This window comes from Suricata suricatta, chromosome 11 (assembly GCF_006229205.1).
Source record: "Suricata suricatta isolate VVHF042 chromosome 11, meerkat_22Aug2017_6uvM2_HiC, whole genome shotgun sequence".
Lineage (NCBI taxonomy): Eukaryota > Metazoa > Chordata > Mammalia > Carnivora > Herpestidae > Suricata > Suricata suricatta.
This window is the reverse complement of record NC_043710.1, coordinates 47,115,279-47,130,965: the sequence shown is the minus strand read 5'-3', so window position 1 is coordinate 47,130,965 and position 15,687 is coordinate 47,115,279. Positions and strand designations below refer to the sequence as shown.

The window sequence follows — 15,687 nt, the reverse complement described above, 5'->3', positions numbered from 1 at the left end:
TGGCTATTCGGGGTCTTTTGTGGTTCCATATGAATTTGAGGATAGTTTGTTCTAGCTTTGAGAAGAATGTTGGTGCAATTTTGATGGGGATTGCATTGAATGTGTAGATTGCTTTGGGTAGTAATGACATTTTCACAATGTGTATTCTTCCAATCCATGAACAGGGAATGTTTTTTCATTTCTTGGTGTCTTCTTCAATCTCTTTCATAAGTTTTCTATAGTTTTCATCATATAGGTCTCTTACATCCTTGGATAGGTTTACTCCTAGGTATTTGATGGTTTTTCGTGCAATGGGATCAGTTTCTTGATTTCTCTTTTGGCTGCTTCATTTTTGGTGTATAGGAATGCAACTGATTTCCACCTCACGCCAATCAGAGTGGCTAAAATGAACAAATCAAAAGACTACAGATGCTGGTGAGGGTGTGGAGAGACTGGCACCCTCCTACACTGTCGGTGGGAATGTAAACTGGTGCAGCCGCTCTGGAAAACAGTGTGGAGGTTCCTCAAAAAACTATCCATAGGACTCCCTTATGACCCAGCAATAGCACTGCTAGGGATTTACCCAAGAGATACAGAAATGCTGATGCATAGGAGCACCCCAATGTTCATAGCAGCAATGTCAACAGTAGCCAAAACATGGAAAGAGCCTAAATGTCCATCACCTGATGAGTGGATCAAGAAAATGTGGTATATATACACAATGGAGTACTATATGGCAATGAGAAAGAATGAAATATGGCCATTTGTAGGAAAGTGGATGGACCTTGAGGGTGTCGTGCTCAGCGAAATAAGTCAGGCAGAGAAGAACAGAAACCATATGTTTGCACTCATAGGTCTAACAGGAAAACAGGAGAAACCTAATGGAGGACCAGTGGGAAGGGAAGAGGGAAAGAGAGTTGGGGAGAGAGAGGGATGCAAAACTTGAGTGACTATTGAATGCTGAAAATGAACTGAGGGTTGAAGGGAAACGTGGAGGGGGGAAAAGAGGTGGTGTTGATGGAGGAGGGCACTTGTGGGAAAGAGCACTGGGTGTTGTATGGAAACCAATTTGACAATAAACTATTTAAAAAAAAGAAAAAGAGAACTAATCCAACTTATAAATATTAATAAAGTTATACACTAAAAGTGGATAGAAAAAAAAAAGAAGACAAATGAATTGGAACAATTAAGGAAAACACTTAAGTTGAATTACTGAAGCATTAGCTCAGCTCAGATCAGCAGAGTATGGCATTCCAGGCAGAGTGAATAGCATGTGCAAAGACTCAGAGGCACAGAAGGGCCTGTAATGTCAGTGGAAAAGTTAAATGTTCATTGTAGCCATGGTGTAATTTCAGTGTATGTGTGGGGGGAGGGGGAGGGAATACAAAAAATTGGCTTGGAAAAATGCCCTAAAGCACATGTTGTGCTTCTGGGTTTAGCCTTTGTCCTTTAGGAACTAAGGAGTTACAATAGAGTTTTTTCCTTTAAAGTCAATAGACTTTATTTTTTAGAACATTTTGGGTATACAGAAAAATTGAGGAGATAGTACAGAGTTCCCACATGGCTCCACATAGTTTCCCCTATTAATAACATCTTACATTAGCATGATATGTGGGTATGTATATAATTTTTTAATTTTAATTTTTTTAACATTTTAAAAATGTTTATTTATTTTGAGAGGGAGAGAAGGTGAAATCAGAGGAAGGACAGAGAGAGAGGGAGAAAGAATCCCAAGCAGGCTCTGTGCTTTTGAGTGTAGAGCCTGACACGAGGCTTGATCTCACAAGCCATGAGATCAAGACCTCAGCTGAAATCAAGAGTCAGATGCTTAACCAACTGAGCCACCCAGGTGCCCCTAGTTTATTTTTTTAAATAGGCTCTTGTGGGGAGAAGCACTGGGTGTTATATGGAAACCAATTTGACAATAAACTATTAAAAATACTTAAAAAATAAAATAATAAAATAAATAGGTTCTAACCCAGCCTGAAGCTAGAACTCACAACCCCAAGATCAAGAATTGCATGCTCTAATGACTGAGCCACCCAGGTTCCCTGGCATGATATATTTATTACAATGAACTAATCTATACTGATACATTATTATTTTTTTAATTAAAAAATTTTTTAGAGAGACAGAGTATGAGCCAGGGGAGGGGCAGAGAGAGAGAGAAAGAGGGAGACACAGAATCTGAAGCAGGCTCCAGCCTGACTGGGGCTCGAACTCATGAGCCGTGAGATCATGACCTGAGCGCAAGTCAGATGTTCAACCGACTGAGCCACCCAGGAGCCCCATACTGATACAGAATTATTAACTAAAGTTCATAGTTTATCCAAATTTCTTTGTTTCTTAAAAAAAATTTTTTTTGTTTATTTATTATTGAGACAGAAACAGAGCATTAGTGGGGAGGGGCAGAAAGAGAGGGAGACACAGAATCTGAAGCAGGTTCCAGGCTCTGAGCTGTCAGCAGAGAGCCTGATGCGGGGCTTGAACCCACAGACTGTGATATTATGACCTGAGCTGAAGAGAGATGCTTAAGCGACTGAGCCAACCAGGCACCTCGAATTAACAAATTCTTACTGTGTTAGTCTGTTCTGGGCTGTTGTAACAAAATACCACAGACTAAGTGGTTTGTAAACAATAGAAATCTAGTTCTCACAGTTCAGGAGATTGGAAGTCCAAGATCAGGGTGCCAGCATGTCAATTGAGGGCCTTCTTTGGGGTTGTAGACTTTCTGAATCCTTATTTGATGGAAGGGGCTAAGGGAGCCCTGTTGACTCTTTTTTAATGAGGGTATTAATCTCACTCATGAGATTAATGAGATTAATAACCTCCCAAAAGCTCTTTCTCTTAAGACTATCACCTTAGAAGTTAAGTTTCCACCATAGGAATCTGGGAGAACACATTCAGACCACATCACTTAACAAAATGTCCCAACTTGCTACTTCATACATAGGGACAGTGTATGAGTGTCCTTAAAAATTAATAGATTGCCCTTCCGCCCTCTGGCTGTAGCAATGAGAGGAGCTGCCGCCATGTCCACCACCTACAATGGATGGTGGTGGGGAACTGCTCCGGCTTCCCGATCAAGAGGAACAAGCAAACATATGGTACCAAGCCCAGTAACCTGAAGGCCTGCAACTCCTTCTACTACAACTGACTGATTCACTACAAGAGTGCGGACATGGAGCTGGTGGCTGAAGGCCACCAGGTGTAGTGGTGGTCATAAAGTGGAGATTGGGCCAGTGAAAACCCACTACCTCCTGTGTACAGACTACCGTCAACAAGAGTGCTCTGGCCATCCTCAGCAGCATCAGCACATGATCCACAAGAACAAGTACTGCCCAGATCTGCACATGGAGGCCACTCGCAGAGCCAGTGCCATCCTGCACAGCCAGAAGTCTGTGATGGTGAAGAGGACATGGGCACACTTCTCCACGAGCTCCTGAGCACCTGCCGCACCCCCTCTCCCCTGCCTCCAAACCAATATAGATGTCAACTACCTTCTCAGTGAAGATCACTGATTTGCATTTGCATTTTGGCACACGTTTCTTATCTTGTCACAGACCACCACTTTGAGCAGTATTGTATGAGATGACCTTACCATCTCCTTATTTACTCCTGTATTTTTCCCATTTTCTGTTTCTCTCTGCTCCACTATGTGCACTTGTTTCACATGTATATTCCAGTTCACTACAATTCTTTCATTATGTCTAGTCTGATATATGACCTACCAATTGAGTTTTTGTAGTTATGGGTTTATTTCTTTACTTTTTTTAATACCAAAAAATATTAAAGTTGAAAGAATTTTACACTGAATACCTACATATTTTCTCCTAGATTGTATCACGAACATTTTACTAGTTATTTTATTATTTATACATCTAACTATCCATTAATCCATATTATTTTTAGTGTACTTAAAAGTAAATAGCAGACATTCATTATTATGAAATTGTTGGGTCACAGGATAGGTATATGTTTACTTATATAAGAATCTCTCAGAGTTTTTTCTAAAGTGATTGGACCAGTTTACATTCTGAATGATAAAGTACAATTCTAGTTATTTTACAACATTGCCAACATTTGGCATTGTTAGTCTAATTTTAGCATATGGGTGGGTTATATAGTACTATCTCACAGTGGATTTAATTTGCATTTCTCTGATGACTAACAATTTGAGCACTTCTTCATATGGTTATTGACTGTCCACATACCGTTTTATAAAATATCTGTTCAAATTGCCCATTTTAAAAAACTGGTTGGTTTGGCTTCTTCTTAAGTTGTAGGAGTTCTTTATATAAACATGATACTAGTTCTTTGCCTATTCATTTTCATAATGGCATCTTTTGATGAACATATGTTTTAATTTTAATAAAATATAATAACTTTTTTCCTTTTTGGTTATCACTTTCTGTGAGCAAAGAAACTGTTGCCCACTCCCAAGTTATGAAACTGTTCCATGTTTTCCCCTAAAAGCTTTATGGTTTCGTATTCGATGCTTGGGTCTATGCTCTACCTTAACGTTATCCTTGTGCTTGTTAACGTTATCAACGTTAGGTATAAGTTAAGATTCACATTTTTCCATATGAATATTCAGTTATTCCAATACTATTTGTGGGAAAAAATTTCCTCTCTCTATTGGATTGCTTTGGTGTTTTTGTTAAAAATCCCATAAATGTGAGTCTGGTTCTGGGTACTCTTTTCCATTTTTTGATGCTTAGGTCAGTACCATACTGTCTTGATTATGGTGGGTTGATAGTAAGTCTTGAAATCAGGTAGTATACGTCATCCAATGTTGTTCTTTTTCAAGATTGCTTTGGCCATTCTAAGTCCTCTGCATTTCCATATAAATTTTAGAATCCACTGTCAATCTCTAGAGAGAAGTGTTGCAATTTTTATTGGGATTGAATTTGACCTATAGATGGATTTGCTGGGAACAGACATCTTAACAATACTGAATTTTCCACATCCTCTGAATTTTTACTTTCAGTAATTATAAAAACTCACCTGGCCATTTTTGTTTCTATAGTTAATGGCTCATTTTGTAGTCAGTCTTTTCTTTAAATATTTTAGTTATATATTTGACTTGGATATACCACCTGATTGCCTAAATTGGGGCTGCCCTTATTCCAGAAAGAATTTATAATTGATTCTTCTGGAGGTGTGGGTAAGGGGCATGTTACTGAATAGGGATTATTCCTCTTTTAAAAGTGTCCTAGCCTAATGCAAAACTCTCAGGTTCAAACAACTCTCCTTATAGAGGCCAATCCTTAATTGTGTTCACAAATTAGTTTTCCCTATTCTTTTCTTGAAAACAGAAGGAGGGCCCATTAGGAATTTCCTTTTCTTCTTAGAAAAAACGATGTACCAAAATCACATGGGTATTTTTATTTTTTACAATTTTCTAAGATCTATTTCTATTATATTAGTGGGAGGGTTCCTCATAGCATGCAGTTGTTTGATACTGAAAATGGAGAACTTCACTGGGCTTTTAAATTATAATTTGTTAAAAAATTTTAGCTATGATCTTGAAACATAAAAAGATTTAATCATGTATCTGTTAAAAATGAAGAGTTAAGGTCATGATAGTTTTGGAGAGATTTATAGTAATCTTAGTTATTAAAAAATATGATTAGTTATTTGAAATGAGATGATACATAGAAATAATCCATAACCTTTATGAACTAGTCATTTAAAATATTTCCTTGGCATGAAAGAACCTAATAAATAAAATAATCCTTTCCAGTACTCATGTTCCACTAATTTTCCCTTGAGGAAGGGGAAAGGCAGAGTAACTTCAAAATCACGAAAAGCAAAAATTTAACTAAAGTTTTTGAATCGCTAGCTAAAAATTAGTTCATTTAGTTAAGGTTTCTTTCTTAAAACACCAACACAGATGTTTGGCCTCTCTGCCTTGAAACTCTATGCTTTTGTCAAAAATGTTCAGAATGTCACGTTAAATCCCCACAAGTAACACTGTTGCAACAAGAATATAAATACTAATACATCCCAAGTTAGTAATAAATAACCTATTAAAATAAGACTATGACATATGAACCCATTTATATCTGAGAAGAGTTTCTATATAATAAACAACAGCGTGTGCTGGACTAAGGACTGGATCTAATTTTATGTATTTATGAAATACTGAATTATAAAATATTAGGTGCCATATTCCAAGTCCAGGTATATTTGAAAGCAAGAAGAAAAAAGCCCATGCCTTTTTCTCCCCAGAAATATGATTATTCAAATGAAATATGAAAATATTCATAGCCTGAGGGTAGCTGGTATTCTATAAATGCCTAATTGGAAAATGCTAAAATTAAGTTGAAAGAAAGACTTAAAACTTAATTCCTCAGTTAATAAGCAGCACAGAAAGTACCAATGGAAAAAAACTCCATAAAATAGTTTTGGTAGTTTTATCAGCAATCAGAGGGTATCAAGAGATTACCTAACTTTGCTTCTAGAGACCACCTATTAATCAAATTCCTTTGTTCTCTATAATGATTGTAGCCAAGTAACAAATGATGTGGCTTTTTAGGTCAAACTTATTATTTTTTATTCTTCTCACAAAGGTGTTCAATGATTTCCTTCCTACTAAAATGAGAATCTTTTTCTAATTATAAAATACATGCTTGTCATGTTTTATGTAATTTAACTATGCCTGTGTGTCTAATCCATAAGTCAGGATTTACTGTTTAGGATTTACTGCAAATATCTTTTTAGATATATACACATGCAATTTTAGGTCAAAAATAAAATTACATTATATTGACTTTATGTAATTTCCCACCTATCAACATTCATATAATGGAAGCTTTTCCATTATATATATTATAGACTACCTCCTTTTATTTAGTAGCTGAGCAGTTTTCCAAATAGTTGCACATAATTAAATCAATCAATATCCAAATGGTAAACATTTAGGTTGCTATTAATTGTTGCCATTATAAACCATTATAGCTAGTTTATTACACTTTCAAGAATGTATTCCAGTAAAGATGAATTCTCTCCAATCTCATCAATTTGCTTAAACAAAGTGCTTGTTATAAGATTACATTTTGATGCTAAATTTTAAATTAGAATTTGAGAAAGATATCCTTTGAAATGAATTTGAAGAGAAAAATAAGCCCTATGTAAAAGTCCAATAGCAGTCCCCCAAGATACTCGTGTGTGTAAGTTATAAGGTTATAAAGAATAATGACACAACGGACACTCATACACCTAGTTTATGAAATAGAATATTACCATTACCATCAAAGATTTCTATGTTCATCTGACCTTTCTCTCTATCCCTCAAGGTAACTTTCTTCAATGCTTTGTTTATTATTCCCTTGATTCCTTTTGTCCCAGTTTTATTGAGGTATAATGGACAAAATTGTAGTGTACAATGTGATGACTTTATATATATGTATTACATAGCCTTTTCTTTATAGTTTTACCATATATGTTGTATCCCTAAATTATATATTTCTAAATAATATATTACATGCTTTGAATTTATACTAATGGAACCATATTATAATTGAATTCCCTTTTTATTTTTGTGCAAAAATTAATTTAAGATTCATTCACATTGTTCCTCATAGCTACAATTCATTTTCTCTACTAAAAAATATTCTAACACAAAAAGGGTCACCTGAGTGGTTCAGTCAGTTAAGCATATGACTTTGACTCAGGTCATGATCTCATGGTTCGTGGGTTCGAGCCCTGTGTAGGATTCTGTGCTGACAGTTCAGAGCCTGGAGCCTGCTTCGGATTCTGTGTTACCCCTTTCTCTTCCCCTCCCCCACTCACAGTCTGCCTTTGTCTCTCAAAAGTGAAACATTAAAAATTTTTTTTTAAATACCATGATTTATTTATTTATTCTGCTCCTGATTGGCATATTAGTTGCTTTGTTTTCCTGCTATTTCAAACAATGCTCCAATGAACATTTTTGTGCATGTCTCCTGGCGTATATGAGTAAGAGCTATCTGAGAGTGGAATCATTGGGTCACATAATATGTTTATATTATGCTTTATACATAAATGACAAATTATTTTTTACTATCTTATATCTTACTAAATTTTCTAAAGGAATTATATATTATATTACATTCTAACCAGCAAAGTTTACAACTTCCATTTGTTCCATAACTTCACCAATATCTGATATTCTGATTTTTTACTTATTATAAAATAGTGAATATAAAAGGCTATATAGCATTATGGTTTAAATTTACACTCTTTAATTACTGACACAGGTCCTTTTTTTCTAGATAATCTTTCTATACACTTACTGGCCAAGTGGATTTCCTTTCTTCTGAGGTACTTTTTAAAGTCTCTTGTCCATTAAAAATTTGTCTTTTTCTTATTGATTTGTAGGAGTATTTATTTTATTTATTTATTTTATTTCAGAGAGAGAGTGAGTCTGGGCTCCACATGGAGCCCAACATGGAGCTTGATCCCACAACCCTAGATAATGACCTGAGCTAAAATCAAGTTGGATGCTCAACCGACTGAGCCACCTGGGTGCCCCATTGTAGAAGTTTTTATAATTTGAGAACTAATCTGTTGGCAGTTATATTCTTTGCAAACATCCCTCACTCTGAGATATGCATTCTTACTCTATGGTATTTCTTGATGAAGAAAAGTTCTTACTTTTAATGTAGTCAAATTTATCAATCTTTTATTTTGAGATCTGGATGATCTGTGACTGGTTTAACAAATCTGTCCCTGCCCCAAAGTCATAAGGCTATCTCCTTCAAGGATTCTTTAAAAATTGGGTAGATTGCGCTTTCATATTTAAGTCTTTAATTGACATGAAAGTGTTTTAAGTGCATAGTGGGATATACATTCACTAGTGAAGTATCTTTTGTGTACACAGTCACCTAATTGTCCCAGCACTATTCATTGAATTTTTCATCATTTTGTCACTGATCTGAAATGCCAACTTTTTTTTTTTAGAGTGAAAGTGTATTTGTGAGCAGGGATGGAGCAGTGGGACAGGGAGAGAGAATCTTAAGCAGGCTCCACACCAAGTGCAGAGCCTGACATGTGGGTCAATCTCACAACTGTGAGATCATGACATGAGCCAAAATCAAGAGTCAGAAACTTAACCCACGTAGCCATACTGGCTCCCCTGAAACCCAGTTCTGTCATAAGTCACATTTCCATATATGTGTACCTCTGTTTATTAACTGTTATCATCTGTGATGAATTCTATTCTATATTCTGTTCTAGAGGTCAATCTCTCTAACTACTATCGTGTCTTAATTAGTACAGTCTTAAACTAATCAAAATTGTTTCAAGTTTTATTGAGGTATAGTTGATAAAAAAATGGTAAAATATTTAACGTGTACATTGTGGTGATTTGATATATACATACATCATGAAAGGGCCTCCCATATTTACCTGTCTTCTTGTTTGGTGCAAATATTTAAGTAATACTTTCTTAGCAAATTTCAAGTATATAATACAGTTTTATCAATTATAGTCACCACACTTTACATTAGATCCTCAGGCCTTAGCCATATAACAGCTAAAAGTTTGCACCTCTACCAACTTCTCACGATTTCCTCTACCCCTCAGGTCCCTGCAACTACTTTTCTTCTCTGTTTCTATGAGTTTGACTTTTTTTTCTTTTTTAAGACTCTACCTATCAGAGATAACATACAGTATTTGTTTTTTGCTCTCTGGCTTATTTTGCTTATCATAATGCCTTCAATGTCTATCCATGTTATCACAAATGGCAGGATTTCCTTGTTTCTCACGAGTGAATAATTCCACTGCTTATATATACCACATCTTCTTTTTCTATTCATCTGTTGACACTTAGGTTGTGTTCATATCTTGGCTATTGTTAAAAATGCTACAGTGAATATGTGGGTGCAGATACCTCTTCAATATCCTGTTTTCCTTTGGATATACTCAGAAGCGAGACTGTTAGATCAAATGCTAGTTTTAGTTTTAATTTTGTGTTTTTCATAGTGGCTGTATTAATTTACATTCCTACCAACAGACCACAAGAGTTCCCTTTTCTCCATTTCCTTCTCAATACTTGTTATCTTTTCTTTTACCTTTTTTGATAACAGCCATTCTAACAAATGTGAGGTGATATCTCATGGTGATTTTGATTCCTATTTCCCGGATGATTAGTGATGTTAAATACATTTTCAGGTACCTTTTGGACATTTGTATGTCTTCTTTTAATTATTTATTTATTTTGGTATGTCTTCTTTTAAACTAATTTTTGATCTGACAGGACCAATTCCCAAGTTGCTGTTGTCTTTAGGAGTGTGTTGATGATTCTTGTTTATTTATTTAATTTTTAGACAGAAAGAACCTGTGAGCAGAATAAGAAGGGCAGAGGGAGAGAGCGAGCGAGAAAGAGAGAGGGAGAGGGAGAGGGGGAGGCAGATAGAGAGAAGGGGAAGGGTGGGGGAGGGAAAGAAAATCCAGAGCAGGCTCCATGCTCAGCACAGAGCCCCACACAAGGCTCAATCCCATGACTCTGGGATTATGACCAGAGCTGAAATCAAAAGTAGAATGTTCAGATGACTAAGCCATGCAGGTGTCCCAGGAGTGTGTTGTTAATTTTTAGGCTTTTGCTCTTCTAGTTTGGATTCTAATGGAAATTGCATTGCCTCTCTTGATTATTTTAGGGAGAACTGCTATCTTTATAATACCGAGTCTTCTAATCCATGAACATGGTATATCTTCCATTTAATTTGACCTTCTTTCATCCATGAATTTTATTATTAATTATACCTAGTAATTCTCATTTTCCAGTGTAACAGAATTTAACATGCATTTTGTTTAGTTTCTCTAGAGTCATACAGATAGTCTTTGAATTCTTAATATTTAATTACATTTTTCTCCTTGTTCAGAAAGTGTGAAAAAAGAAAGTTTGAGAAATAATTTTTGTATCATCTGTAAAGAATATGATGCCAATGTTATAAAAAATCTACCAAGTGAGACAGGATGGGGCAAGCGGGTTATTGTCATCACCTATTCTGTGGGAAGTTTATTTATATAATATAAAATATATAGATTTTGAAGTCAAATGGAAATATGTTTTGGCTTTATATGCACAGTGCTTAGCAAATACTTAATTGAGTAATTCATTTATAATTTGGATTATCCATCATTCATAACCTTCTACCTTAACAGTACCACTAAAACCTGACTGAAAATGGCTGACATGAATACTTATTAAGTAACTATTAGGTAATCTGACATTAAGTAATATAAAAATGAATGTTTTAAAGATGACTTTTCATTTCCAGAAAGCTTCCTTAGAGAACAAGTAAAATAACCTAGTATTTTTCAACAGAAAACAAAAGTATTTATGTGAAGTAATAAGTGTTTCTGACTGAAATGATATGGATATTGGGTCTTCATCCTACTCACTGTGGAAGGTTCAAGAACTTGACATATCAGTAATTACAGAATCTCCCGGGAAAATAAAAAGTATTCTTAAATATTAGGAATAATCTAAAAGAACTAAAAATTACCTGTAGGGTACAGTTCATCATCCTTATTATGTAGTCAAACTGCTGATGGTCTAATATAGCCCTGTTTTGCTGGACATGTAAACCCAGCTCATCAGTGAGACACTGTCTTGCTGCCTTTCCTTTAAGGGCTCTCAATGCAGCTGGAAGGGTCTGAAGACAAGAGAGGCAGAGGTGAACAAAAGGTATCCATGGGTAAAAGGACTTTCAATCACACTAAAAACCCTATCTACAAACTATTTAACAAAGTTATTAAAATTAAACTTTTAGCTTCTAGAAGAGTTGACTTGTTATTAAGAACAACTATAAAATATATGGGTTAATAGTTATTTTTATTTATAAGCCAGCATGAAAAAGAAATAGAACTGATTTATGTGATGTTAAAAAACAAACAAACAAAAATATTAACTTCACTTAAAAAAAAAAACCCTCAACAAAACTTTCGTTACCAAAACACTTTTGCCACTCAAACACCTTCTTTTAATAATTGGCCACATCTTCATGGCAAGAATAAAAGGAAAATTAAAATGACAATAAACACAAGTGATTTTATACTTTTAAACTGTTTATTTAATCAATTCTTTAGTCATACTCAGTTTTAATATATGACTAAAAAATTCTACACCCCCTTCCTCATTTCAATATCATGATAATGGACTAAGATCAAAAAACAGAAATGTCCAGATTTATACATTAAAACTCTTTCATTTCATCACCCAGAAGAATGTCTCTTCCATTCACCATTTAGAGCCTAGTTTATGTATTTTACATAAGATAATAAGCTTATTTAACTTTGAAACCATAAAAAATACAGAGCAAAGGAGCAACTAAGAAGAAAGGGAAGAACAAAGAGAGTAGGAGAGCACAGTATTGTTATAGGCAGGCACAAGAAACAGGATGGAAACCTGAAAGCAAGAAATGCAAAATAAGTCTGTAACACTTCAAGCATAAGAGAAAATGGAAACCAAAAAAGTTAAAACCTACAAAGGCTCAAGGGTCATTTACCATAGGGTAAAAATGTTACTCTTTTCATGCTTTAGCCCCTTGTAATAGATGTTCAGAACTATAATGAGTCACTAAGAAAAGATTACATTATGTTTAGCATGTTTTATTAAAGAAGGCAAGAGAATGTGCTTTTTTTTTTAAAGCACTGTTTTCAATAGGGCCTCTGATTTTTATTCTGATAACATTATTATACTGAGAACACTGTAGACACTATAGTTTTTTTTTAAATGTTTATTTTTAAAAGAGAGAGACAGACAGAGTGCGAGTGGAGGAGAGGCAGAGAGTGAGGAAGACAGAATCTGAAGCAGGCTCTAGGCTCTGAGCTGTCAGCATGGAACTGGACACGGGACTCAAACTTACAAACTGTAAGATCATGACCTGAGCCCATGTCAGACACTTAACTGACTGAGCCACCCAGGTGCCTGAAGAAAATGTGCTTTTAATAAGACCCATTTAAGCTGAATACCACTGTTTCTATAATTCATAACTTAAATCATAACATTCTTTGCAATAAATAAAATTATACTTAAAATGTTAAATTTCTAAGTAATATGTCAAAATAGGATATAATGAACGATGTTTAAAAGTTTGAGGAATAAAATAACTATTTGTATTTCTCTGGTAGGCATATAACTAGGCTTGGCTAAGATTTTAAGTCTTAGACATGATTCATTTAAAATGATCAAAACGATGAAAGGACACTCAAAAATAAGATGGAATTGGAGGAGAGGTCATTTGGCAAGCTTAACATGTAAATCTAAAAGGGAAATAATGAATGCTTACTTTGGAAAAATGGAATTTTATTACCTTTTCAGTCTCCAACATTTTATTTTCAAATATGAAGGAGATGCAGTTTCTAACAACTTCCAATCTCTGTGCACTGTTGAAAACTGTTGTCACCTTATCCATTATGGAAACTAGTAGAGAAATAAAAGGCAACACAAACAAATTAAACTCCTTTCGCAATTACAAAAGCAAGAGAAATATTAGTATTTAAAGTTTATATCACTGACTATTCACATGATCAACACTTAGAATTTATTCTTTTCCTTGGTTACATGGCAGTGGAGGTATTTAATTTTATTACTCTGATGACATATTTAGGTTCTGAAGTGTCAGCCTAGTCAATGGCTTATTGAGGGTAATTTCACAGGATAGCTTCCACTGATAAACTGAACTATTACACAAATTAATTCATATTGCACAGTACAATTGTATTAAGCAAAAGTAAACACAGATTTTTTAAAGTTTATTTATTTCTTTTGAGAGAGAGAGAGAGAGAGAGAGAGAGAGAGAGAGCGAGCGTGAGAGAGCGAGCCAGCAAGGGCAGGGGTCAGGGAAAGAGGGAGAGAAAGAATCTTAGGCTCCACATGGCCAGTGCACAGAGCCTGATGCAGGGCTCAAACCCACAAAACCATGAGATCATGACCTGAGCTGAAGTCAAGAGTCTGATGCTCAACCAAATGAGCTGTCAAATGTAGCAATGTTTTACGTAAATTGTAAACAAACTGATAAATGTTTGGGTTACAGTATCATAACAAATGTAGCTAACATTTATATGTGAGAGGACTACTAACAAAAATAGAGGCTGAGATTTCTAAGATATTACCTAAGGAAAACCACATACCACAAAATATCAAATTCTACAAATCTGGGTAGAGGGGAATTTAAAAGGTACTATACAAAAAGAAATAATTATGGCTCAAGAATTACTGGGACGCGTGGGTAGCTCAGTTGGTTAAGCTTCCAACTTCACTCAGGTCATGATCTCACAATTTGTTGGATCAAGGCCCACATCAGGCTCTGTGCTGACAGCTCAGAGCCTGGAGCCTGCTTCAGATTCTGTGTCTCCCCTCTTTCTGTCCCTCCCCCACTTATCCTGTTTCTGTCTCTCTCTGTCTCAAAAAACAAAAACCATTAAAAAAAAGAATTATTATATGAACTTGAGAACAGCTTTTTACTCCTATGAACTATGGACCAGTCACCCAGTCACCTTTACCATAAGATTGATTAATTCTAATCTAATATATAGGCTAAAATTACTTAAAATAAATTTACCTTATTAAAAGAATATTAGAAGGATATAAATGAAAGTAGTATTAGTTAAACAAAAGTGTCATTTCACGAAGTATTATATCATTGGTACATATGATGTAGTATCAATTATTCCTAAGCCAAAAAGAAAGATTCCTTATATATTTTTTCTTTTTATTTACTTGAATATAGTTGATACACAATATTAAGATTAGTTTCAAGTATACAACTTAGTGATTTGACGAGTTTATACATTACGCTTTGTTTCCAAGTGTAGCTACCATCTGTTCCATTATATTGCTATTATAATATCAATGACTACATTCCTTATGCTGTACCTCTTATTCCTGTGACTTATTTATTCCATAACGGGAAGCCTGTATGTATCTCACACTCCCCTTCATCTATTTTGCCCAATTCTCCCCACTACCCTGGCAACCATCAGTTTGTTCTCTACATTTATAGATCTGACACTGCTTTTTGTTTAAAAGCCCTTATACTTTTATGGTTGCTCTTGAAATCAAAAGACATAATCCCTTTACTTCCCTTCATACCTAAGAGGAAAAACTATATCTTACTTATTAGCATGCCTTTCATTTCATCAATACAGTATCTGTTATCTTTCAAATCATTTTTTAAAACTTTTTTTTTGCAATAATTTTAAGCTCACAGAAAGTTTAAAAATAGTATGGACAAGATTCATGCACTGATCACTTAGCTTCCCCCAAAGGTGACTTCTTGTTTAACTAGAGTGCTTTATCAGAATCAGGAAATCAATTGGCACCATAAAATAGACAATAAAACTCAAATTTTACTAGGTTTCTTCGATTCATTTTTAATCATACAACACTGATATTTTGCATGATCATGATAGTTAAATAGATTACTACACATGACTCTTCTATAAATGCACATTCTTTTTTTTAATTTATAATAGTTTATTGTCATATTGGTTTCCTTATAACACCCAGTGCGTCTTCCACAAGTGCCCCCCTCTATGTCCATCACCCCTTCCCTCCCTCCCCCTTCAGTCCTTGGTTCGTTTTCAGTATTCAATAGTCTCTCATGATTTGCATCCTTCGCTCTTCCCAGCTCTCTTTCCCCCTTCTCCTCCATATGGTCCTCTGTTAGGTTTCTCCTGTTAGACCTATGAGTGCAAACATATGGTATCTGTCCT

At 35.0% G+C, this 15,687-nt stretch overlaps 1 protein-coding gene across 2 annotated transcripts in view; it reads right to left on the bottom strand.

Annotated features, from left to right (window-relative positions):
• Positions 1–15,687, bottom strand: part of SBF2 (SET binding factor 2) — a 483,232-nt gene that overhangs the window by 166,637 nt on the left and 300,908 nt on the right. For both annotated transcript variants that reach the window (XM_029956586.1, XM_029956585.1), the window contains exons 15-16: positions 13,284–13,393; positions 11,475–11,624 (exon numbers count right to left, since the gene is read on the bottom strand). In XM_029956586.1, coding sequence (XP_029812446.1) covers positions 11,475–11,624; positions 13,284–13,393 — 260 coding nt within the window. The remainder of the gene's footprint in view (positions 1–11,474; positions 11,625–13,283; positions 13,394–15,687) is intronic.